The sequence below is a fragment of the Mastomys coucha genome, unplaced genomic scaffold, assembly GCF_008632895.1.
Source record: "Mastomys coucha isolate ucsf_1 unplaced genomic scaffold, UCSF_Mcou_1 pScaffold7, whole genome shotgun sequence".
Taxonomy (NCBI): Eukaryota; Metazoa; Chordata; class Mammalia; order Rodentia; family Muridae; genus Mastomys; species Mastomys coucha.
Window position 1 is genome coordinate 97,579,273 of NW_022196913.1, and position 24,399 is coordinate 97,603,671.

General features: G+C 43.2%; 1 protein-coding gene across 2 annotated transcripts in view; it reads right to left on the reverse strand.

The window, feature by feature from the left end:
- Positions 1-24,399, reverse strand: part of Washc5 (WASH complex subunit 5) — a 52,407-nt gene that overhangs the window by 24,950 nt on the left and 3,058 nt on the right. For both annotated transcript variants that reach the window (XM_031359663.1, XM_031359662.1), the window contains exons 2-10: positions 19,065-19,370; positions 18,289-18,434; positions 17,543-17,627; positions 16,689-16,789; positions 14,175-14,367; positions 11,111-11,263; positions 9,366-9,479; positions 7,447-7,618; positions 1,640-1,767 (exon numbers count right to left, since the gene is read on the reverse strand). In XM_031359663.1, coding sequence (XP_031215523.1) covers positions 1,640-1,767; positions 7,447-7,618; positions 9,366-9,479; positions 11,111-11,263; positions 14,175-14,367; positions 16,689-16,789; positions 17,543-17,627; positions 18,289-18,434; positions 19,065-19,250 — 1,278 coding nt within the window. In that variant the 5' untranslated portion in view covers positions 19,251-19,370. The remainder of the gene's footprint in view (positions 1-1,639; positions 1,768-7,446; positions 7,619-9,365; positions 9,480-11,110; positions 11,264-14,174; positions 14,368-16,688; positions 16,790-17,542; positions 17,628-18,288; positions 18,435-19,064; positions 19,371-24,399) is intronic.

A 24,399-nucleotide genomic window follows, 5' to 3' on the forward strand; every position in this document is an offset into this window, starting at 1 on the left:
CCCCAAAACAAGTGACCTGTCCCCAGTGGTGATTGGTAAATAAAGATGCCAACAGCCAATAGCTGGGCAGATGAGACATGGGTGGGGTTTAGGTTTTGTGGGCTTGGGGTTGGAGGAGACACAGAAGAAGAAGGTGCAGGGGGAGGAGGAAGGGGAAGTGGCCAATGGTTAAGAGTCAAGAAAGCATGGCCCCAAGGGCTGCCCAGTTGGAGCTAAGAGCAGTCCAGATGGAACACTGTAATAACTTGGGGTTATCTATAGGAAAATAGATTCTAACAGCATGGAGGGTAGGCAGCTGCCCAGCTGTTGTACTGATTAAAGCATATTATAAATGTAAAGGCTGTGAGTGTGCCTTTCATCTAGGAACTCACTGATCTAAGGTGTTTAACATTTTCTACAAGTGTTGTATATGTTGATATAACTGGAGCAAGGCCCTACTGTTCCCCCTCTCTGAAGTGTTCTCTAGCATGCTGCCTTACTTTGTTTACCACTATGGCAGATCCTTTTCCATGCTCTTCAGAAGCTCTGGCTTCTGTCCCCAGGGATGGCGATGATTTAGTTAATTTCCTTCAGAGTACAAATCTTAGCACACACATCCATTTTTCACATGCCTATAGGGTGCATGTCTGTGTGCAAGCACATTTGAATATGTATGTGGGTCAACATGCACATGGCGGTTCAAGTTAGATGTTGGGAATCTTCCTCGATCGCTCTTTCATCTTATTCATTGAGGAAGGGTCTGCCAATCAAATTGAGAGCTTGCAGGTATGGCTAGTCTTACTGACCAACTTGCTCTGGGATCCCATCTCATGTCAGGAAGTTGTTAATAAAAGTGGCCTGTCTCACCCACTTGGCATGTAAGTGGGTTCAAGGGATCTGAATTCTAGTCCTCAATTTACTCAGAGCACTGAATGGTTTTCTGTTAACTTGACACAAGCTAAAGTCATCTAAGAGGAAGGAACCTCAATTAAGAAAATGTCTCCATAAGATAGGACTGCCTGTAAGATAGGCAAGCCTGTAGGGCATTTTCTTAATTAGGGATTGATGTGGGAGGGCCCAGACCACTACTCGTGATGCCATCCCTGGGCTGGTAGTCTTGGGTTTTTTAATCAAGCTGAACAAGCCATGATGAACAAGCCAGAAAGCAGCACCCCTCCATGGCCTCAGCATCAGCTTCTACTTCCAGGTTCCTGCTTTGTTTGAGTTCCTGTCCTGAATCCCTTCCATGACGAATAGTGATATGGCTATGTAAGCTGAATAAACCCTTTCCTCCCCAAGTTGCTTTGGTCATGTTTCATCACAGCAATAGTGATCCTAACTAAGACATTCAGCAAGCCATTACCCTGAGCCATCTCCCCAGATTCAAATCTCAGTTTTCATATATTTTCAGAAGTGTGAGTGAGTCTCATTAATTACTGTACACCTCATTAGATTAACCTCCACAATCTGGTATACTTGCCCTGTAATTAAATAATTGTTAAATATTTAACTCTGTCATTTTCTATAAAGAACAACAGTCATTGACGGACAAAATCTGTTGCTTGAGTAAGAGATACAACTAAATCATAATCTTTTCTGAAATATTTTCTTAAACACAAGAAGCTCCCAAAGACTAAGACTATTCATTTACTATTTTTACCTCTTTGAGTATAAACTCGAATTGTGCAGTGTCCAATAGCAACTGGAAGAGGATCTTGGGATTGTACCTAGAGTCTGCCAGAATCTGGTCTTTGATTTGACGAAGGCGCTTGTTGTTTGGGTCACAGGCTAGAAAGAGGAAGAAGAATTTCCCACTGATTAAATGTGGAGAGAACACCCACAAAATAAGATGGATTCTTAAATATCTCCCTTCATCTCAAGTATTTAAAAAGTATTAAGCAAAATGTCTACCCACAGTAGGTTGGGAAATATCATATATCCACATCATGGAGAACAAATGAACTGTTTGTGACAACTGAACTTGTAGCTAGCTGCTCATGACATGGCTATCGGTCCCTGACTCACTGTTGAATAAAAAAGACAAAGCCACTGGGTACAGTGTTTTGTAGGGTTAGCTTCCAGGGTTAGCTTTTCTTAACTGCCCACAATGGCACCATTTTATAGGAGACTAGTCTCCTTATGTCCCATCTGTCTGAAGGTGTTCCTGGTTTAGATGTCCAATTGTGTCACTCAGATGCAGAAAGACAACCTGAAACTACTATCTACAGAGATCTGTTTTCTAGGATGGTGTGGTGGTTTGAATATGCTTAGGCCATGGGCAGTGGCACTATTGGAAGTATAGCCTTGTTGGAATTGGTGTGGGTTTGTTGGAGGAAGTGTGTCCCTGTGAAGATGGGCTTTGAGGGCTCCTAGTGATCAAGCTCTGAGAAGTGGAGAAGAAGAGAGTCTCTTGGCTGTCTGTAGATCAAGATGTAGAAGTCTCAGCTCCTCCAGCACCACGTCTGCCTGCAGACTGCCATGCTTCCTGCCATGATGATAATGAAATGAACTTTGGAAACTGTAAGCCAGCCCCAATTAAATGTTTTCCTTTTAAGAATTGCCTTGGTCATGATATCTTTTCACAGTAGTGGAAACCCTAAGATAGTAGGCTCTTGTGGTATCTGGAAATTTGAGTTTTGGGCAGAGTTCTCACCATTCTGAGAAGTGTCAGAAATGATGCTCTAGGCCTTAACCCTTTATACGAATAATGTGGTACATGCTGAACACTGCTTCTGTTCTTAGCATCTGGCCTCTTTGCACCTGCCATGAAGATGCTTGCTGTGTGATTAACCCTCAATAGATTCCCTGGGCAGCCAAGGCTAACAAGCCTGACTGGCTGGCAACATTTCTCACATATTGGGCAAATTTTGAAGGGCCTGTGTGACTCCACTGACAGGATTCTTAGAAGCTTGGGCCTCCTTCCCTCTAGATTTGCCCATGTCCTTTTCCTTTGCTGGATTCAATCCCAGCTGTGAGTACTCCCCATGAGCACTCTGAAGGAATCGGAGCATTCCTAGGGAATCAGAAAACTAGGTCTTAGGGTCTGCCTAACACAACAGGGAAGGAGTAATTTCACATAAAACATGGCGCTTCCACACATGTGGCCATCCTGCTCCTTGAAAAAGGCACGGGAGGCCCTTAGAGCTTTCTGTGCACTATCCAGGCTACTAGGTCAAGGTCATAATATTAGGTAGTAACTGACCCATGGACATAACCAACAGATATCCCGATTTTCAGTTAGCCTACTAGCTGCCAAGCAAAACTGTTTCAAATAGAACATGAATTAAAAGAGCAGAGACATGGGAGTAGTGGCTCAGTCTGCAACTGCAGTACTTGGGAGGCAAGGGGCTTATAACTTCAAGGCCAACTGGGCAACACAGTTGAGGACCAGGCAAGTGGGTGAGATGCTGTCTCAAAAATATGAAGTAAATAGACAAGTAACAAATTTATTTGTAATAAAACTGCTATTTGTCAGTATGTGTTTACAGAGCCAATTAAGATACAATAAAAAAAAAGGTAGGATACAGCAAAAATACTTAGAAATGAAAGCTATTTAGACTACAAATAAAGTTGAAATAAAAACTCTAAGTAAATAGACATTGTCAAAAATTCTCAGATGAACAACAGGGCTGCAGCCTGTGGTCACAGAAGCAGTGTGTCCCAGATGTATTCCTGCTTGCTCAGCCCTCTTTGAGCAGCCTAGGATGCTGGGCAGACACCCAAGGTCCTTGTTTCAAGCTCAGGTATCATGGAGTGACTCACCATGAGGTGAAGCCTACTGGAGGCCATTTTGCACATTGATTTCTATAGTCCTCCATCAGGAGACTCATGACACCTGCAGAAAGGGCTCAGCTGCTGTGGGAAAGTGCAAAGATCTGGCATTGCATCCATTCTCCAGGAGCACCTGGGCAGACTGGACATGCTGGCTCTGGTTAAACAAAGAGAACCCACAAAGGAGTTCCATTTGTACTCCCCTCTTCTTTTTTGAGGAAACGTCTCTAGCATTTCAGGCTGGCCCTGAAGTGGCTATGCTGCTAAGGATGAACTTGGACCTTTGACCCTCCTGCCTTTACCCCTCAGAGAGTTGATTACATGTGTGCCCTACACTCAGTTTTAGTTTGTTCTGGGGCTTGAACCCAGAGCTTTATACATTCTAGGCAAGATTCTACCATCTGAGTTATATCCTTTACCCTTTTACTTGACTTGATATTAACCAGGTTAAACACAAAGCCTGGCATTCATTTGCTTTCACCTCTGGATGGGACCCATTGTCCTGGTGATGGGTACATGATCTTCATGTTTCCACACATATTAATGTTTGACTTTTTGGTACACATGAAGGTCTAGTTTTCCTGGGCCTGAACATCTCTCTTTGATCTGGTCCTGAACAATTCAGGCCAAGAAAAGTATAAGAATTGATCTTAGCACCAAGGTAACTCCTGGCCACCTTTTGCAGGTAGTTAGCTTTGCTCATGCAGTGTTGCTTGGGTACTATTTCTCCATCAGCTGCAAGGCAGTGTGGATCAGCCTCTGCTGGGAAGAGGCCTCCAGTGGGCCAAGAGGAGTGACAGGCACATAAACACGTCATGACTGTAGCAACAGCAAGGCTAAGAAAGCACTTACTTTCCCCATGTGTAAACATACTCTTGTACCATCAGGTCAGACATTGGCCAGGCACAAAAATATTAAATAGATGTGGCTAAAGATAAAAGCTTAGATCTGTGGCACACTGGAGTTTGCTCCTGTGCAAGTCAAGGAGACTACTGGCTTCCAGAACAAAGGCCCAGCTGTCAGCCACAACTGCATAGGAGATGAGTATGAGGCTGAGCCACTGGAAGACCAAAGCCAGTTTGGGAACAGGCTAAAGTGAGCATTTGTGTTATTTATATGAAATTGGTAGGGAAGATTACAAGCTGAGTCAATGGGTAAATTTTTGAAATCAGAAAAGGAGTTTGTGTAGAAGAAAAACTAAGTTTATTAAAAGCAGATCAATGGGGCTGAAGAGATGGCTCAGCAGCTCAGGACAGTTCACACTTTTCTAGAGGACAAGTTTGTTTCCCAGCACTCACATCAAACAGCTCAAAGCTGAAACTCTACCTCCGGGGGATCCAACACATCGCAGATAGACACACGCACATAGGTAAAAACAGAAGTCTTAAAAGCCTGTGAATTAGATGACTAAATTTGCACTCAGAGTACAGTGCACACAGACCTACACACCAAGAAGCAAAATGAGGCAAAAATGTAAAAAGAGCTTAGGTGTAAAAACATTTAAGAAGCTGGAGAGAGTTAAGAAGAAATTCTACACACTTTCAAGGACATAAAGAGTGAGGAAGTGCAACTGTGGATAGCTCCTAGAAGTGGAACCAGAAGGCAGGTAAAGGGCTGAGAGCTTTGGGCTACAGGAGCTATGAGGCTGTGGCAACTGGGTCACAGAGGGACCAACGCAATGATCTGCTGGGACAACAGTGTTTGCTGAAACAGGAAGTAAGGCAATACTTGACACAGGGTAGGTTCTCAAGAGAAGTTGACTGGATGAGAGGTGAAAAATAGAGGGCTTGCCCATAAGGCCAGCCTGATCTACATAGCAGTTCTGGGATTAGGCATGACTTCGTTGGAAGACTGTCTCAGAAAAATGAAAACAAAACCCAAACAAGAAAGCAGAGAGCTTGCTGAACACATAATTCTTGGGGAAGTAGTATGCAGTTCTAGATGAGTGAAAGAATGTTTACGAAGCATTTGCTAAGAATAAGCAAAGGGTAACATTTCTTTAATGTGCTCAGGGTCTCAAGTGTCTTGTACTGTTTTCTGAGATTTTTATCACTCGTGGATCCCATGGAGGTGCTTCACACAGCTTGTTAAGCTCCTGATCCTGATGACCAAACTGTGTGGACAGACGGTCTCAAAGAGGGCCATGACCCAGCAGAGGTTGAGGCCACCAAATTACCTGCTCTAGGAACCTTCTACTCAGCAAGGCACACATTTTTTTTCTACGTCCAATTCTGATTTCATCTATGGTCCAGAGTTTCGTCCCATTTATTAAGTTAAATCTTCCCAAGAGCCTGGCCATTCCTGCCTTCTGGTGGGGCCATCTTTGACTTTTCTGTTCATCTACCCTACTAGAGACTCAGGCCCCAATCGTTATGACTTTCACACTGAGCTCTGATTTGCCAGCTGGAGCTGCTCTACAAGTTAGCACAAACAGCAGCTTTTAAAAGAACACAAATTTAGGTTTTTATGTTTTAGGGTTGCAAATGTGAAGCAGGGTCCACTGTACTAAACTAAGATGTCAGCAGGGGCCCACAAGATGGCTTAGTGGGTAAAGGCCTTGGTCTCATAACCTGATGGCCCGAGTTCAGTTTATAGGTCCCAAATGCTGGAAGGAGATCCTAAGTGTGCATGTGCACAGACACAGAGAGAGAGAGAGGGAGAGAGACAGAGATGGCGATAGAGACACAGAGAGACAGAGAACATGTACATATGAGTAGAGAAATGCACTCAGTTTTTGATTTGTTTTGTTTTCTGAGACAGAGTCACTGTGTAGATCTGTCTGTTCTGGATCTCACTCTGTAGACCAAGCTGGCCTTAAATTCACAGAGATCAGCCTGCCTCCACCACCGGGAGTGCTGAGATTAAGGATGTGTGCCCCCACTGCTTGACTAAACTGTTTTTTAATATCAGCAGGGTTGGATTCCACAAATTATTAGTAGCTTAGGGAGGTATTTCCAACCTGTGGTGTGAGGATAACACACATCCCAGGACAGCTATGACTATGGCCCAACACATTTAAAGATGACAGCACCTTATTATAACTAAAAGGGTAGATAGCCCTAAATTATGGGAAGTTCCCTTCCTGCCCCTTTTAGCCTTTAAAGGCTGCCTGCATGCCTTGGCGGGGCCCTTTCTACCTTTAAAGCCAGCACTGGCTGGTCAAGTCATTTGCTTGGTGCTGCTTTTCTGCCTCTAATCTGCCTGCCTCACTCTCCTGATTTAAGGCTCTGTGTGACTGATTACATAGTCTACTGGGATTAGTTTCCTGACTGTACAGTCAGCTGATTAGGAATGTCTACCTTATGCTTCTACAAGCCCTGTAAGGCTCTAGGGATGAGGGCATGGGCATCTTTTGAGAAGGGAGGTAGAGAGGGTAAACCCTGTCTACCACAGGTTTGCTGTTATTCCTTTTTCTATGTTCACAACCCATCTACCCAGTGTGCTCAGCGACAAGCTTCTTCAGCATGGGAGCCCAAAGTCTTCATCTTTCCCAGCCACCCACCAGTGCCTGACAGATGACATCTGCTCAGGTGGACTGCTGCCTTCTCCCAGGTTGGCACGACAATCTCTAGCTTAGCAGGAGGCTTGCCTCTTAGGCAGTAGCCCACTCTGCTAAATGCTCTGCACTGTGGTCCAGACCTTCCTTCTGCAGCGCTCTATGTGGGGCAGGACAAAGGGCCCCCTTTCGTGCATTACCTGAGTCGGCTGTGTGGAGCATCAGCCAGCGGATGGTGACGTTGCAATCTCTCAGGCAGTTCAGCAGCCTGGGGATATTGTCCAGCAGCACCTCCTCCCTCAAGTAACCCTCTTTCAGAAACTGCTGCACCTGAGCACGCACTCTCTCGCTGACACTAGCGTATCTGCTTGCCTTTGAAAATTAAAAAATCAAAAAGTGGAATTAGATAGAAGAAGAGATATCTTGAAAATGAGTTACATTCAGCTGAGTCCCCTGACATGAACAGGCTTTCCTTCCTCCCTTCCCACTCCCCAGTTTAATTATATCACTTCTATACAAGATAATAACATGGGTTATAGTTACAGCGCCAAGGGCAACTGCTTTACTAGATTTTTTTTTTTTGAAATGGGAGTCTCACTATGTAGCTTGCAATTTGCTATGTAGGCTAGGCTACGGCTGAGCTTTGAACTCACAGAGCTCCATCTGCCTCTGCTTCCACAGTGCTCAGATTAAAGGTGTGTGCCAAGACTGGTTTCATAGCCACTGAAGAAGGAACACTGTTCTCAGACTTCTGAGGCTTCACTTCAGTTGGAGTGATTAAACACTGCTGGCTTTATATTGTATATTGTTTTCTTTGCCCAAGGCCAAATTGGACTGGGTGGGCTCTTTGACCCCTTTCATTTTTTCTTCTTTCTGAGATAGGGTCTCAGCATAGCTCTGGCTGTCCTGGAACTCACTATGTACAATAGGCTGGACTTGAACTCACAGAGATCCACCTGCCTCTTCCTCCTGAGTGCTGGGATTAAAGGTGCATGCCCCTATGCTGGCTTGGTCCCTTCAACTTTTAACTTGGATAGAAAAGAAGCACAAAAACAGAGGCCAAATTGCCTGTTCTTCTTAAAGTGGCTGGCAAATGCAGAACAAAGCAGACACGTTCAAAAGATGAGACTTTTGTTCGGCCTTCTAAGTCAGGGCCTTGCCATCCAGCACTGGCTAGTCCTGATCTCACAGCAACTCTGGCTTAGCCTTCTGAGTGCTGGGATCACCGCAGCCTGACAAAGGATGAGACTTCCACAGGATAATATGAAGCTTAATAAAAATACATCTCGGCAGATCAAAATTGTGATTTTCCTGCCCATTTGAATTTAGTACAATAAAGGTTCAATGTTAAATCTTGCCAATCAGTCAACAGGTCAAGTTGGTTTAACACTAGGAAGAAACTTCTTACAATGTCACAAATGAGAAAATGCAAAATTGGAAAGGAATTTGAGTAATGAAAAATAAATGGTCTGACGTCAGTAAGCATCGATGCTACTTTCCATAGAAGGCCAAGAGCAAAATTATTTCGTGCATTATTTAAGTGATTCAATTTACTTGGACAAAACATGACAGAGGTTTTAGAGCCAATATTGTTCTATGTATAGTGGAAAGTATGACCCAGAAAGCCAGGCAGGAGAAATATTAAGTACACACTTGAATATTTTATTTACATTCCTATCTACTCAGCTATTATTTTCTTCTGCCTGGCGTTCTTAAGAAGAATATAGCCAAATGACTCAGAAACAAATACACAGAGTCTGTGCTTAAGTAAACCAATTGCACACCAGAAGGGATGACTTAAACTACAGTTTTATCTCAGTGTTCACCCTATCCCTAAAATATCAAGCCAGCTCTATTCACAGGACATGGGCTTCACACAGGAAACAAAGTCACCTGTGACCCTGTAGCACTGAATCTTTCTTGGGACCTGAGTCTCTAATTTCCTCTACCACCCAAGTCTAAAACCTCTACTTAGCTCTAATGTATACATTTTACCTTCGAGTTCTGCAGTAAGACGTCTAGGAATACATTTTCCAAATTCTGAGGGAAGTGTATCTAGCTTGTTTCCCATAAGCTGGGCTTGACAACCAGTTACTCACTCTGTGTAGTCCACACCTACCTGTTCTTTGACATTTGAGAGGTCAAGGGTATTGTTGAGAGCAGTTTTTGCAGCTTTGTAAGGTTCCCACGCATCGGCTAGATTGACAGTGATACCCATGTAAACGCTGATTACCTGAGAGAGGAGAGAGTCTCTCAGTACTGCCCAGCATCTACTGCCATCAAGGAGGGGTGGGGAAATGTTTTAATTCATGTCAGTGAAACCTAGGGTTCTGTAAATAAGCCCAAGGCCCAACTCTCTGCAGTACGAGCGACAAGTTAAAGCATCTGATGCCAACGTTTTCTTCCAACTGTTGAGATTTCTAGAAGAAGACATTACAGGGAGGAGTCTCTAATAACAGAAAACATTTTTTGCTTTTCTCTTCCTTTTTCCTTTTGAGCCGGGGATCTCTCTAAGGCACCATCATGGCCGCTGAGTTTTCCCTCTTGTTTTTATGTTCTTAGAAGTCAGTGATGGGGCTGGCAAGATGACTCGGACAAAGGGCATTTTCTATGCAAACCTGGTGATTTAAATTTGATCCCTTGAACTCTGGCATTTGTGTATGACTCACAACACACACCCCCACAAACATTCACACACATAACCACACACATTCACACATACACATACACCACATACACCAAACATATCATACACACACATACACACAATCATACAAACACACCACACACAAACATATGCCACATATATCACACACATACACACCAAACACGCCACACCACACACATACTCCACATACACCACACACACACACACCACACACCCTCCACACACACACACCACAGAGAGTTTTTAAAGTTACTAAGGACTCTTGAGAACTTTCAAACAAACCTACTGATCCCAACATTAAGTGATTTTTAACTAATTTATGTGCATAGGTGTTTTGTCTATAGCTATGTTTGTGTACCATTTGTGTGCCTGATACTCACTAAGACCAGAAAAGGGTGTCAGATCTCCTGGAGCTGCAATTACGGATGGTTGTGAGCTGCTATGTGGGTGCTGGGAATCAAAGTCAGGTCCTTTGTAAGAGCAGCCATGTTCTTAACCTATGAGCCATCAGCTCAGCCCATGGTTCATTAACTTTTAACCTTGCTTTCCAGAAAGTAGATTTCCTGTAATAACTTCCTTTAAGAACAGGTTTACCCATTTCCCACAAACTTTGTGTGTAGTACTTTCACACTGCTGTTTTGATCTAGTTCCTTCTTTTATACACAACCCACCTGGCTATGTATGTGTTCCTCAAACATTTAAACCCCTCCCCCACCCCTTTTTGTTTTGTTTTTTTTTCTAGACAGGGTATCTCTGTGTAGCCCTGGCTGTCCTGGAGCATATTCTATAGACCAGGCTGGCCTCAAACTCAGATATCAACTTGCCTCTGCCTCCTGAGTGCTAAGATTAAAGGCATTTGCTACCACTGCCTGGTAAAAATTTTTAGTATCTTTCCCAAACATAAATAAAAGAAAAAAATTAAAAAGGCAAAAAAAGAAGGGTTCTGTTTACTTCTGTTTAAAAACCTTTTAATTAAAATTTTTCCATATGATATACTTTGATTGTGTTTTTCTCTTCCCAAGATGTTCCCCATCTCTGTACCCATCCAATATGGTCTTATAGTTATTATATTGCCGAGAATGAACCTGAGTCCTGATCCCCCTGCCTCTGCGTCCTAAGCTTCCAGTTCTGTCTAATATACTTAGCCCCAGGAATTTAGTTACATAACACATTTACAGAAGGGGAGGAATACTTGCCCAGTTATCTGGAAAGTACTTATCCACGATCTCTCTCATTTTTGCTTGGTGGGTATGAAGAATGGAAGGTTGAAAATAGAGAATGACGTACAGCATGGCGGCTTGATTTGCCAGGGCAGTGCTGCGGTGCTCCGGCAGAGGGTAGGCAGAAACCTGCAACACAACATCAGTCCTAACTCACGTCTGAAGCCAACAGCCAGTTTCTAAAGTCTCATCGACTTCAGGATCATGACCTCTGGGAGCAACTGTGGAACTCTGTTCTTTCCTCTTATCTAGAACCCACAGCATTCTCTCCCTTTCATGTCCTGACTACACTGCAATTCAGTGCTGTTCTTACAAACGAGAGAAGGTCTCACTCAGCCTTGCACTGGCTCCTTGACACCATTTCTGTCTTTCCTATCACATAAGGACAATCTTTTAGAACTGATGGACTTCACCATTTTACCACTTTTTATTGTCCAACAAGGCACTGAAATTCCTCCATCATTACATGGAGTTTCTTGTTAACCCAGCTCAACAACTGCTTCTGGAACTCTTACTTAAATTCATGCAGGACGGAACACGCGCCTGTGATTTTTTTTTTAAGATTTGCTTGTTTATTTTATGAGTACAATGTAGCTGTCTTCATGCACACCAGAAGAGGACATCAGATCACAGATGGTTGTGAGTCACCATGTGGTTGTTGGGAACTGAACTCGGTACCTGTGGAAGAGCAGTCAGTGCTCTTAACTGCTGAGCCATCTCTTCAGCCCCTTGCCTGTGATTTTTGAATACCATCCTGTTCTCACCCTTTGTTGAGTTCTCCTCCCATCTGTCTTTTCCATGTCTGTGTTTCCAGGGCACCTACAGTCTTATGTACTAGGTAAGACTCTTGGGCTACAGAGTGCCTATCAACTTGAGCTACCAAGGGCAGGGATGGGAAATATTATCACAAGGACAGATGCAGCAAGGTCACATGGATCCTGCAGGCAGGAAAGTGACATGGCAGTGTGTGGGGAGCTGAGGAAGCCCCAAGCAAATCTGTCTTGTGGAGACAGACACAGCCAAGTCAAGGACCCAACGTCTCAGACCCATGGAAATGGCAAAGCCTTCTCCAGAGGTGAGGGTGTGAAGGATGGCAAAGCCTTCCTCTGGTCAGAGTGCACAGGTTGGCAATGTGTGCAAAACCTAGCTACCACAGCCTTCTCCTAGATAAATCAACCTGAGATTGCTCACCTACAGAGACCTGTATCCAGACTATCTAACCCAGTGGTTCTCAACCTTCCTAATGCTACAACCCTAACATAATCCCTCAGGTAGTGGTGACTCCCAACCATAACATTGTCTTTATTGCTACTTCATAACTGCATTTTGCTTCTGTTATGACTCAAAATATAAATATCTGTTTTCTAATGGCATTAGACAACTGATGGGAAAGGATCACTCAGCTCCCAAAGGAGTTGTGACCCACAGGTTGAGAACCATTGAGATCCCTCCTCCTGTCCTCTACACAAAAAGTGTTGAGGTTTTGAGCTGTTGTGTGGTGTGAGTGTGGCTCCATCAGTGTGCACAGCTCACCCCATCCCAGATTTTCTGAACATGTCTGTGTGTATCTCCTCAGAAGGGGCCTGGGGCTGGAACCAGAATACCCTATTTCTTTCCCCAGATGTGTCTGCCCAAATCTTTTCTCCCTAGACTATCTTAGTTGGATGAGGCTGTCTCCTAAAGTTCAAATTTTGCAGAAATTACTTTTCAGGCCCCTTTCCAAATACCAAGAAACAAGAAAATCTGATCCACTTGTCAGAACCAGGGATGGGTGGGGAGAAGTTCAGGACAGAGAGGGTGACACAGAACCAACAGAGCATAACCCTCTGTTAATGAAGGTCAGGAGGGAAGGAGAAACAAACGGTAACATGCCACCTTAAGAAATGGATCGTGAAGGAGAAGGGCGGGATGAGGAATGCTGAGAGAACAGTCTAGACCCTGATTTCATGCACCTTGGAATTCAAACAGTGGCTCTGCTGTTAGGAGTGTGACTTAGAAGGCCTGTTGAAGGTGTCCGAATCTTAGATTCCTCGACAGCAACATGGAGTAATGATGGCCACTCTGCACGATTGTCATGTGCAACAGAGAAAATGGTATGCAAACAAACCTCCTGTGAGGCTGACTTAAGACTGAATTCTCAGCAAATGGCAACAAATAAAGTCCTGTGTCTGCACATAGTGTCTGATTTAGAATGTTTTAAGAAAAAAATCCTAAGAATTAAAGTCTTATTTATACTTACTATAATCGCACAAAAAAGGAATTGGTCATCAAACAGAGCTGTCCCAGGGCAGATCTGCTCTACAACAGTGACATCCTACCTTACAGTAATACAGATATATATGAAATCATGTCCCCTCACTTCCACCCCCAGAATGAAGTCAAATGGTAAGTCCTTTCAGTAAGAGAGCAAGAGTTCCACAACCGGAAGAGAAGCCAGAGCTCAGATATGCTTTTCGGGCTTTTCTTAGTGATGCGTACACTGCTGAGGAATGTGAGTTAACTTTAAGATGCTGCAGGGTCTCTCCAGGTCTGCTCAGGCTGCCAGTGGTCTAGCCTGGCCTTCTGCTCCACTCTGTCATCAGCCGCCATCCTGCTGCCATAGCTGTATGCCTTACTGGCTTCCCTAAGCTAATGTGAAGGTTCTTGTACCATCACTCATCCAGTGACTATCGCCTTTCTAAGCTTCAAGTCAAACCTGGGTGTGGGTGTGGAGCAGAGCCTGACTTCCTTGGCGATGAATCCCTGGCACCTAGCTCATGAATGAATATATCACGCACATCCTCAGCAACTGTTTCTTGAACAGATGACTTAAAAGGATGCACCTTCTTTCTAACTGCTCACATCCTATCTCCGTCTGAAACCTCTGATCCTCCCAAACTTAACGGATCCTTTCCTTGACCCAGCAGCACCATTCAAAAGCTTTTTATAAATAGTTTCTACCTGCTGTTTGATTCACTGGATGGAAGAAAAAAAGAAAAGGAGTAAGTGAGGAAAAATGTAGAGTCCATCGTTTAAGTTATGAAGACCCTCTGATTCCTACCTGGTTGTAAATGTCATCAGATCTCAGGCGTCCGATGACCATGCTGATAAAGGTCTCATTGATAGGCACTCTCTGGAAATAGCTCTCAGGATAGTTAGGTGGTCTTTTGGCTCCTGGCTGGCTGGAATATCCTGTGCTTCGTAGGAGCTTACAGATATCATCCATATTTGAGTCAGCAGAGGATCGAGCAGCACTGAGATAAGTTCACAAGGGGAGACAAAAGAATCAAAGAAACCACACATAAGAAACACATAAGTCTAAAAGTGAAGGACTCCATGCAGAAATGACAATGGGTCCATCAGAACTTATAATCAAAGGATACATTTGAAAAACCTGTATGATGGGTGCGTACTAGTTCTCTGTAAGGTCCACAAGTCACTTTCCAAATCCTTGGAGCTGTACTTGTCTCATCGTAATTTCCAAATAGAAGAGCAAGCAATATAGTGTTTGGAATACACTACAGAAGACCACAACAGGGCTGAGCTGGTGTCTCAAGATTGATGGATATTAATAATTAAGAGTCAAATTATCTTCCATAAGTAAGATAAATGAAGATGACAGAAAGCTCACATCTGTTTGGGTAGGTCTTTGACTCCAGGTCTAACTGCCAAATGAGTTCTGCAAGGTACATGTATGTGTAAACGTGTATGTGCATGTAAGTGTGTACAGATTGTGTGTGTGTGTGTGTGTGTGCATATATGTGTATCTGGATTTCTTGAAATAGGATCTCACTATGTAGCCCAAAATAGCCTCAAACACTAGCACTCAACTCTCTTGTCTCTGCCTCCCAAGTGTTGGGATCACAGGTATGCATCAGCACACCGAAGGTTATATAGTTATTTTTAAAGTTTCTTAGATTTTAGAATTATGGATAAAGAATATAAAACTCAGCCAATATTTTACAAATTAAAAAGAAATTAAAAATTATGTTAATGTGGCTTTTCACTCTGTAAGCTGCAGAGATCTAGTAAAACTATCTGGGACATCTATAACCTTATCCCTGATATCAGGATCTCCTTCACCACCACTGAGTTGCAAGGGTGTCTCATTTACAACGGAGCTCACATCCCACAGATGCTATTCCCCCGGGGACAAAGTCTGAGTTTTCACAGCTAAGGTCATGAGTAAATGCTTTTCCTTTCTTCATCCTCACATTGCTTAGTGTTTGTTTCTCTGGACACTTTCAGGAGTAGAGGCAAGGCCACACAAGTTTCACCTTTGCACTTGATCGTCTCCAAAAGGCCCAGAGGTGACTAACGTCACTTCTCAAACATGGATACAGTGAATGGTTAAGTGGACATAAGTGAATGATTTGCAGCAGTGGACAATCTCTTCAGAAATGACAAAGTGGAAATGGCCAGATGAGCAGCTTGAGGTGAATTTGAGGAGGAGGCAGAGTGCTAGCAGGTGTTATAGACAGTATGATACACTCAGAAAGTCCCTCTGTCTCATTGGCCATTCCTGTGATTTCTACCCATTATATATTTATCCTAATGTATAAATGGGCCTTGTTTATCGACCATTTCTTCCCTGAGATGGTTTCTGACATTTAATTTGTATTCAAGGTTGTTTATTTCCCTTGTATACATACTTTGCACTTAACACCACTTGCGTTTTTTTTCTTAACAACTTAACTATTATTTATGTGTGTGTGTGTGTGCATGCGTGTGTGCATATATATATGTCCACATGTGTGCAGATGCTTGTAGAGGTCAAAAGAGGGTACTGGATCCTCTGGAGCTAGAATGATAGGTGGCTGTGAGCTGCCTGATGTGGGTACTAGGAAATGAATTTGGATCTTCTAGAAGTTTGCAAACACTCAACTGTTGCTGAGCCACTTCTCCAGGCCCATGTATCTATTTTTTTTGGACACATTTCTTCAAAAGACTGAAAGGTTGTATGGGAAGTGCTAAATTAAAAGCTGGCAAGGTGGCTCTTTGTGACTCTACCTCCTGCAGCCACACAACTCTGCATAGACTCACATAACACAAGATCTGGGATGTTACTTCTGTGTCTATGCATGTACTGGTGTGGGTGTGGGGGGATCCACTTTCAACCTAATCCAGAATGATAGCTTTCAGCCATCCACATCAGGATGACATCAGAAAGCTCCTCCATTTCTTTATGTGTGCCAAAAGCGTCTTGTTGGAAAACTAAAAGGAAAACTTTCAAAGCAAAAGGACATTTGTTAAGACCTTCCTTAATCTGTCAACTTAAAACACTCTGAGCTCAGACTCCTGCTTTATATGGTAACTGCATCACTGTCATGGCCACGACCGTCCCTACATTGCTAAGTCTTAGATACAGCATTTCATATGTAGTATATAGTTTTCATGAAATTTAATCTGTTAATTAGAACACATAAACAGGTAATAGCTATATTCCCTCAGGTTTCAGAAGATGTGTGTACTTAGCACCCTTCACTAGAGGCCACTGCTCCAAACACTACAGGAGCACGCAATGCATTTCATCCATAGCTGCATTCTGGAGGTACACAGGCTAGGCCACCAATACCTGTATCGATAGTAAGAAACCAGCATTCTCTCTCTGACTTCTCCTTCAATCTTCTGGTCGATGACAAGCAGCATAACTCCATATAAGTACAGGGCTTCACACTATGAAGAAAAAGGACAATGGCCAAACTCACAAGACTACCTGTCTGTAAGGAGTGAAGTTCACAATGGTCAAATGACCAGTCTGGCCACACTCCTCCTGAAAGCTGTATTTAGATTTCAAGGTAAATGTATGTGTTTCTGCAAAGAGCTCTTAACTACTATGCAGAATGGGCTTTAAAAATTAACTCAAAATAAAATTAAACTCATAGTGATTATTTTGCTAGAGATACTAGAATGGAATGTCAATTCTATGTATAAGGATGATCTTGAACTACACTTCGTAGCTCTATCTCCAAAGTGCTGGGATTATAGACATGGTGACCACACTGGCTCTAACAGACACTTCTTAAATGGTCACCAAGTACTAAGTACCAGCTCGATGTTTCAGATGCAAATAAAAGATGGACTTCTTATACAGAGGGAGATCAAAACCCAACATGACCCTTCCATTAGTAATTCATTCAGTACTCACACATTCTAAACTTAAAAGATGATTATCAGGCTATTTGCTTTTCTTTTAGGAATGGTATTCTGTTTATAATAATAATAATTATTAATATTGGGACAAAGTCTTTCTATAATTTAGCTCTGGCAGTCTGGCAGTCCTGGAACTTGCTATGTAGATCAGACTGGCCTTGAACCCACGGAGATCCACTTGCTTCTGCCTCCCATGTGCTGAGATTAAAGTCAAGTGCCACCACAGTCAGCCATTTCATATTCTTGAGTACGTACTTTGCAGTCACTATTACTTACTAGAAGTTGTTTTCCATCCTCATTGAGAAGCACAGTTTCTAAGGTTTGCTGAATATAAACTCCTTCATTGAGATCGTCGAGGTATCTAAAAGGGAAATGCCAAGTGTCAATGTAAGCAGAAGATGTAACATCTTTGAGTGAGGAAAGAGTTTCTGAAAACAAGGCAGGACAGCAGGCATCCTGGCTTCAGTTCCTCTAGTCCTTGCTGTACTTATAAACCTCAGTGACTTATGTGCTATAATTCATGGTGATTTGGGACCACAGGTTCACACTTATGGCTGGTTCAAATCAAAGGAATATTCCCTCCTCCAGAATTACAAAACACAAGGTTCTCAGAAGCAGCGGCATAGGGGCATGAAGTAGTGGCTAAAGCTCAAGGAACTGGTAAACTCTTAACAGCTGCTCAAATGAGCAAGCTAGACCTGATGGAATAGGCTTGTCTTCCCACTCACTCCGGAGGCAGAGGCAGGAGGATTGTGAATTCCGCACTAGTCTGTGCCACAAAGTGAAGACCTATCTTAAAATAACATAACAGAACAAAATAGTTACTTTACAAATAAACTTTACATCTAAAGTGTCAGGATAGGATCACAAACTGCAGGCTGCATGACAGAGTCAAGGAAGGAGAGTACCATGAAGTTACGGAGATGCACAGCATGGGTGCAGAACTGAGAAAGGCAGACATGCTCTGCTGGTCTTGCCCCTGCCATTCTACCAGAATAAGCTGTTACAAAATGTATCCATACCTGTTTAAGTCTACAATGTATTTATGCACACTTTGAAAGGCTAGATAAAATCTGGTCACGATTTCTATGTTGTTTTCCCGAAATTCTTCATCTAAATCCTGCAGCTCAGGTTTGGCTTCCAGTTTGCTTTCCCAGAACTCTGGGCCCTGAGAAGGAAAACACACTTATGTTAAAAGTCAGAAATGGTATATCCTCTGGAAACATGTCCAGGGATCGTAAAATTGTGCTCTATGGTTCTTTTGTTTTGTTTGTTTTTTGTTTTATTCGAGACAGGGTTTCTCTGTGTAGCCCTGGCTGTCCTGGAACTCACTCTGTAGACCAGGCTGGCCTTGAACTCAGAAATCCGCCTGCCTCTGCCTCCCAAGTGCTGGGATTAAAGGCATGTGTCACCACCGCCTGGCTCTATGGTTCTTAAACATCAAAATTAAAGCAGAACAACAAAAAGTAAGGTGGTAATGGGAGCTTCCAATCAAAATCCCTCTGCATGAATCGCAACCAAGGTTAGCGTGCTTTTAAATGTGTTTTAAGGTAAAAGGCATTGCATTATAGGTTGCTTTCTATAGTTGGTTTGTACTCCCACTAGGACTTCCTACACAGGACCTTTCCTTTTCTTTTTTTCAAGTTAGGACTTGATGTTAACGTTGGTTGAAAAGTTGTCTTTTTAATGCTCTGTAATTACTGGGCCACTTCAAGCCTCATGACTCCCAGAGAAAAGCTGCTTGTGAAAGGGACAGGAATACAAAGGCCATTAAATACCCAGGCCTCAAGGAGAGCACCTTAAAGTAGCTGAAGTCAAAGATGATGTCTCCATATCTCTGCTGGTCAGCCCGGTCTTTCAGCAGGAACACAGCAGGAATAAACTCAGAGAGCCGCAGCACCTCGGCAATGATGGCGTTGCCACAGGAAACAATCCTCAGGATCGCCTGGCCACAGAGATTATTCTCAGCCAGGAAGTCCAACATGGTGAGAGTGGCTGGCTATTCCACACCTGAAGGGTGGGAATGACTGACTTCAGAGCTGGGGTCTGTGGATCATGTCGTGAAGCCAGATCTGTAGGACAAATGGCTGCTCCATTAAAGAACCTATATGAAAAAAAAGGAGAAGTCAGTAATTTTTAAAGACACATGTGTGTGCTCTTCTGAAATACATGGGCTGGAGATGTGGCTTCGCAGTTCTTGCTACTCTTGCAGAGTTCCTAGTACCTCCAAAAGCTCATACCACTAACTCCAGCTCCAGGGGATACAATACCCTCTTCTGGCTTCCATGGCCAGTGCTCACCCCTGTAACATATATACAGACGTGCACACATATATGCATACACGAGTAGTAAAATAAAATTTCAGACATTAGTTTCTATGTACTTGTGGAGATGTTTTATCAGTACTAAACCAAATTGTTCTAAAAATCCACAATTCATCATGTAAGCATCCAGAGTGTAAGCAAAATCAACTCATTTCTCTTTTATTCCAGTACACTAAGGATGATTTGTCGCCCAGCATACAAACTACTGCAATTGTGTTTAACAGGCCATTCTTCTGAGAGTTTCTGAAGGCAAAGGATCAATCTTCTTAGCCACCACGCTGTTCTGAGTACCTCTTTGGGATGACGGCAGTGAAGACTTTTTAAAGACTTACTTATTCAAATATTTTATGCCTGTAAGTGCTCTGCCTTCATGCACTTGAGAAGAAGGCATCAGATCCCATTACAGATGGTTGTGAGCTACCATATGGTTGCTGGGAATTGAACTCAAGACCTTTTGTAGAACAGTCTAGTACTCTTAGCCACTGCACCATCTCTCCAGCCCTGGAGGGGAAGATATTTAAGCACCCACCTTCCATGCAGTGGTTCACAAGTGCAATGATTCACAAGTCGGGCCATGTAACATAGTCACGGAGAATCTTATAGTGTTTCTGCAATGTAGGGTAGAGGCAGCCTTAAAAATCTCTTTTCTGCTGGGCAGTGGTGGCACACGCCTTTAATCCCAGCACTTGGGAGGCAGAGGCAGGTGGATTTCTGAGTTCGAGGCCAGCCTGGTCTACAGAGTGAGTTCCAGGACAGCCAGTGCTACACAGAGAAACCCTGTCTCAAAAAACCAAAAAAAAAAAAAAAAAAAAAAAAAAAAAAAAAAAAAAAAAAAAGAGAGAGAGAGAAAAAAAAAACCTCTTTTCTAAGAAATCCCCAAGATAATTTTGATGTGAAGCCAGAAACATTAAAGAACGGAGGTTGATTAGCTGTCTTACTTAGGGTTTCTATTTCTGTGAAGAGACACTATGACCATGGCAACTCTTATAAAGGAAAACATTTCATTGGAGCTGGCTTACACCGTAGAGGTTTAATCCATTATCATGGCGAGAAGCATGGCAGCACACAGGCAACATGGTGCTGCAGAGAAGAGGTAGCTGAGAGTTCAACATCTGGATCTGCAGGCAGCAGGAAGAGACAGCTTGAGCTTCTGAAACATCAAAGCCCGGCTCCAGGGATAGGGGCCACACCTCCTAATAATGCCACCCTCCAAGTGCCTATGGGGGGCCATTTTTATTCAAACCACCACACTGGGCTTGAAGAAATATGCAGTAAATATATAGGAGGGTAACGATGTTAACCTGCCTGGAAAGTGAGTCAGTATGAAGACTCTAAGAAGTGATCTATGCCCCTATGAGCTGCCTGCAGTAAGCTGAGCAGAAAGACTCAGAGAAAAGAATCATAAAAGAGATGGTAGAGAGTGCGGTCAAGATAATCAGGAGGACACCCATTCGCTTGACAGGCTGGGCCCTTTACTGGCTACTGCTGGGTGAGCGTTCAGATTATGCTGAGTGATATTTAGTAGGTCCAAGTTCTAGGAATTTAGAGTTTGAGAAAGTCACCCAGAAGCTATAAAAAAAGATACTTTAGAATATAACAGTTAAAACCTTTTCTAGGACAAATAAATTTGGAAGTCAGATCTGAAATGCAGAAGGCAGACAGGAGGATTGAGTTCAGAAATGTTTAAAGGATCTTGGAAGTAGATGAAGAAAGCAACAGCCTAACCGAATGATGGGCAAGGAAAAGGGGTGAGTCACAAACTGTAACCCACTCAGTTACATCGTCATCTATTGCCTTCTAGGAAGCCAGCTTCATTTTCAGCATCAGGAGAATTTACTGGTCCTCAAACTTGTACTTCTCTTTGGGTTGGTATTAACAATTAGGGAGATGATGAATGAAATAAAAAAAATTGAATGTATTTGATACTTCTGGGGTTTCTGAGTGAAGAACCTCATTAAAATTTTGTTAGTGACTACAGGGCAACAACAGGATAACCAGGAAGAGTCCCAGTGAGGATCCAAAATTGATGGTGTCACAGAAGCCAGAGATCTTAAACCAGACCAATGACTTATTGCAATGAACATTTGCAAGTGAAGATTTGCAGACTGAGGGATGTACTGTGGGACACACTGTGATATACTACAGCTTCCACAATAAGATGTTTCTCTATGCTGTGTGTGTATGTGTGTGTGTGTGTGTGTGTGTGTGTGCGCGCGCGTGCAAGCATGTGTATGTTGGAGGAGAGGCTGTAAGAGCAATAGGAGAATATGAGAGGATGAGATGAGTGGGACTGGGATGCATGATGTGAAATTCACAAAGAATCAATAAAATGTTTTGAAAAAATGTCAATGACAACTTCTACTTTCACATTAGTTTTCTAACAACGAGACTCAGCTGATGAATAATAGTGAGGCCTTCGCTGCAGGTAAAATTAGAATATAGAAAGGCTGCTGTCAGCCAATGAGAATATTTCCTTTACAGACATGAAAAAATATTCCCCAGTGCTTGCAGGAAGTTCATTCCTTTTATGAGTTATTGCAGCAAGTTCATTTCTGTTATGAGCTATCTATCACAGTTATTGATTACTTGAGAAGCTCTTTGTAACCCTTGCTAAGGTATTCTATATTTCCCTTGGAAGTCTCTACCATTGAGTCAATATTTAGAAATGTCTGTATCAACTGGGGTGTCATGGCAACAACTCTTTGTTCATTCCCCAGTGATATTTCCTGTGTCCAGTTCCCTTCTCACTGTAGGAGACAAAGTGGCTAACTCTTACTTTCTTTACTCCCTTGAAGCGCACAGTGAATGTGTGATCTGGTTTTGGAGCAGCACCATTTACGAGAAAGTCTATGGTGGGGCTTCTAGGAAGTAGTTTTTACCTTCAGCTAAAAAGGGGTAAGTGGGGAAGGGAAGTCCTCTCTTTGCCCTGATTGATCTGCTACTTCTTGTCTCTGAATGTTGCCTAAGAAAAATTTGATTCTGAGAGCTGTTACAGCTTCCTTTAGACTATGAGTCGACTCATCTGGGCAGGGCTGGGGTGGGGGCAATGGCAAGAGCCTGAAGATTGCATTGTGAAAGGCTGGAAAGGACCTAATTTCTTGTTGCTATTACTGACCTGCTGATTGAATTAGGGACTACCAACCTTCTTATAATGCTTGCTCAGTGAATTGCTTTTACAGCTTACCCATTGTTAATTGGGGTCATTCATGTAGCAAGTATTTACCTAGTGTTTCCTATATGCCAAGCACTGTTTTAGGATCTGAAGATACAGTAGTGAAGAACCCTGAGTTCCAGTTATCATGATGTCTATACACTACTGAGAGCAGGAAATATAAGTTAGCCAACACATACAAGCTTTGATAAATCATGTAAAGAAAAACCCAACTGCTGGGCAGTGGTGGGGCACGCCTTTAACCCCAGCACTTGGGAGGCACAGGCAGGCGGATTTCTGAGTTCGAGGCCAGCCTGGTCTACAGAGTGAGTTCCAGGACAGCCAAGGCTACCGGAGAAACCCTGTCTTGAAAAAAACCAAAAAACCCAATTAAAAGATGGGACACACACTGGAGTATATAGAGTAATTCTGATAAGATGATATCTGAACAGAGCTGGAAGGGAGGAGAGGGAATAAGCAGAAAGGGTATCTAGGAATATCTCCTTGCTTCTAGATGATGACCAATGACCTCTGCCTCCTGTTACTAATGTCCTAGACAGGCTCCTTCCCTTGAGTAGGGGATGACTTATGAACCTCTCCCAAAAACGACTTAACAGCAATCACAGCTACCATTTCAGAAGTAAGATTACAAAAAGACTGAGTTCTCTAGCTTGCTAGTTCTGGGAAAGCAAGTGTGTGGTAAGAGTTCTGTGCAAAGGCCTTCAAGACAAAGCCCTGAGCCCAGCCATCAGCTCCACGAGGGAGCTTGAAAGTGGATTCTCCTCATTTGCAATTATGCTTTCAATGAGATAAATATGTGTATCTGTGCATCTGTGTGTGTATCTGTGTAGGGGGGAATGAAAATCTTAAGTTAGTAGGCTATGAGCAAATTAGTTTCACATCAATAGATAATGATCAGATTAAGAAGAAAGGCACTCTACACACAGCTTATAAATAAGCACAGAGGTCTGAAGGCAGACAGGGAGCAGCTGTGCTTGTGGTTTTCATAATCACGGATTTGAATTCTTGGTCCCCAGGTGGTGGAACTGTTTGGAAAGGATTAAAAAATGTGGCCCTTTTGGAGGAGGTGTGTTACTGGGGTGGGAACTTTAAAAACTCCACACTATGCCCAGTTAGCCTCTTTCTCTGCCTCATGCCTTGGATCAGGATGTAAGTTCTCAACAACTGTTCCAGCACCATTCCTGCCAGCTGTCATGCTCTCTGCCACAATGATCATGGACTCATCCTCTGAAATCATAAGCCCCCAATAAATTCTTCTCTAAGTGGCCTTGGTCATGGTATCTCTCCACAGAAACAGGAAAGTAACAAAGACAGTGCCAAGGAACAGGAGGATACCTAGAGTGTCTGGGGCAGAGTGAACAAGACATAGACATGGAGCTAACGAAGGTGGTCTGTTACTCTGAGTTGCAAGCAAAGGATGTTGAGATGCCACTACAGCTGTTAGCATCAGGGCCTCCAAAGCCCATGACATCACATGGGTGGGCCTCACAGACCTGTTGCCAGGGCAACAGCCTCCATATTCCCAGAACCCATAGGGCTCACCTCTACCTTTACCTGCGGCTACTACGTCAGAACCCATATATATACACAGGGACCCTTCCTTCTTTCCTTCCTTCCTTCCTTCCTTCCCTCCCTCC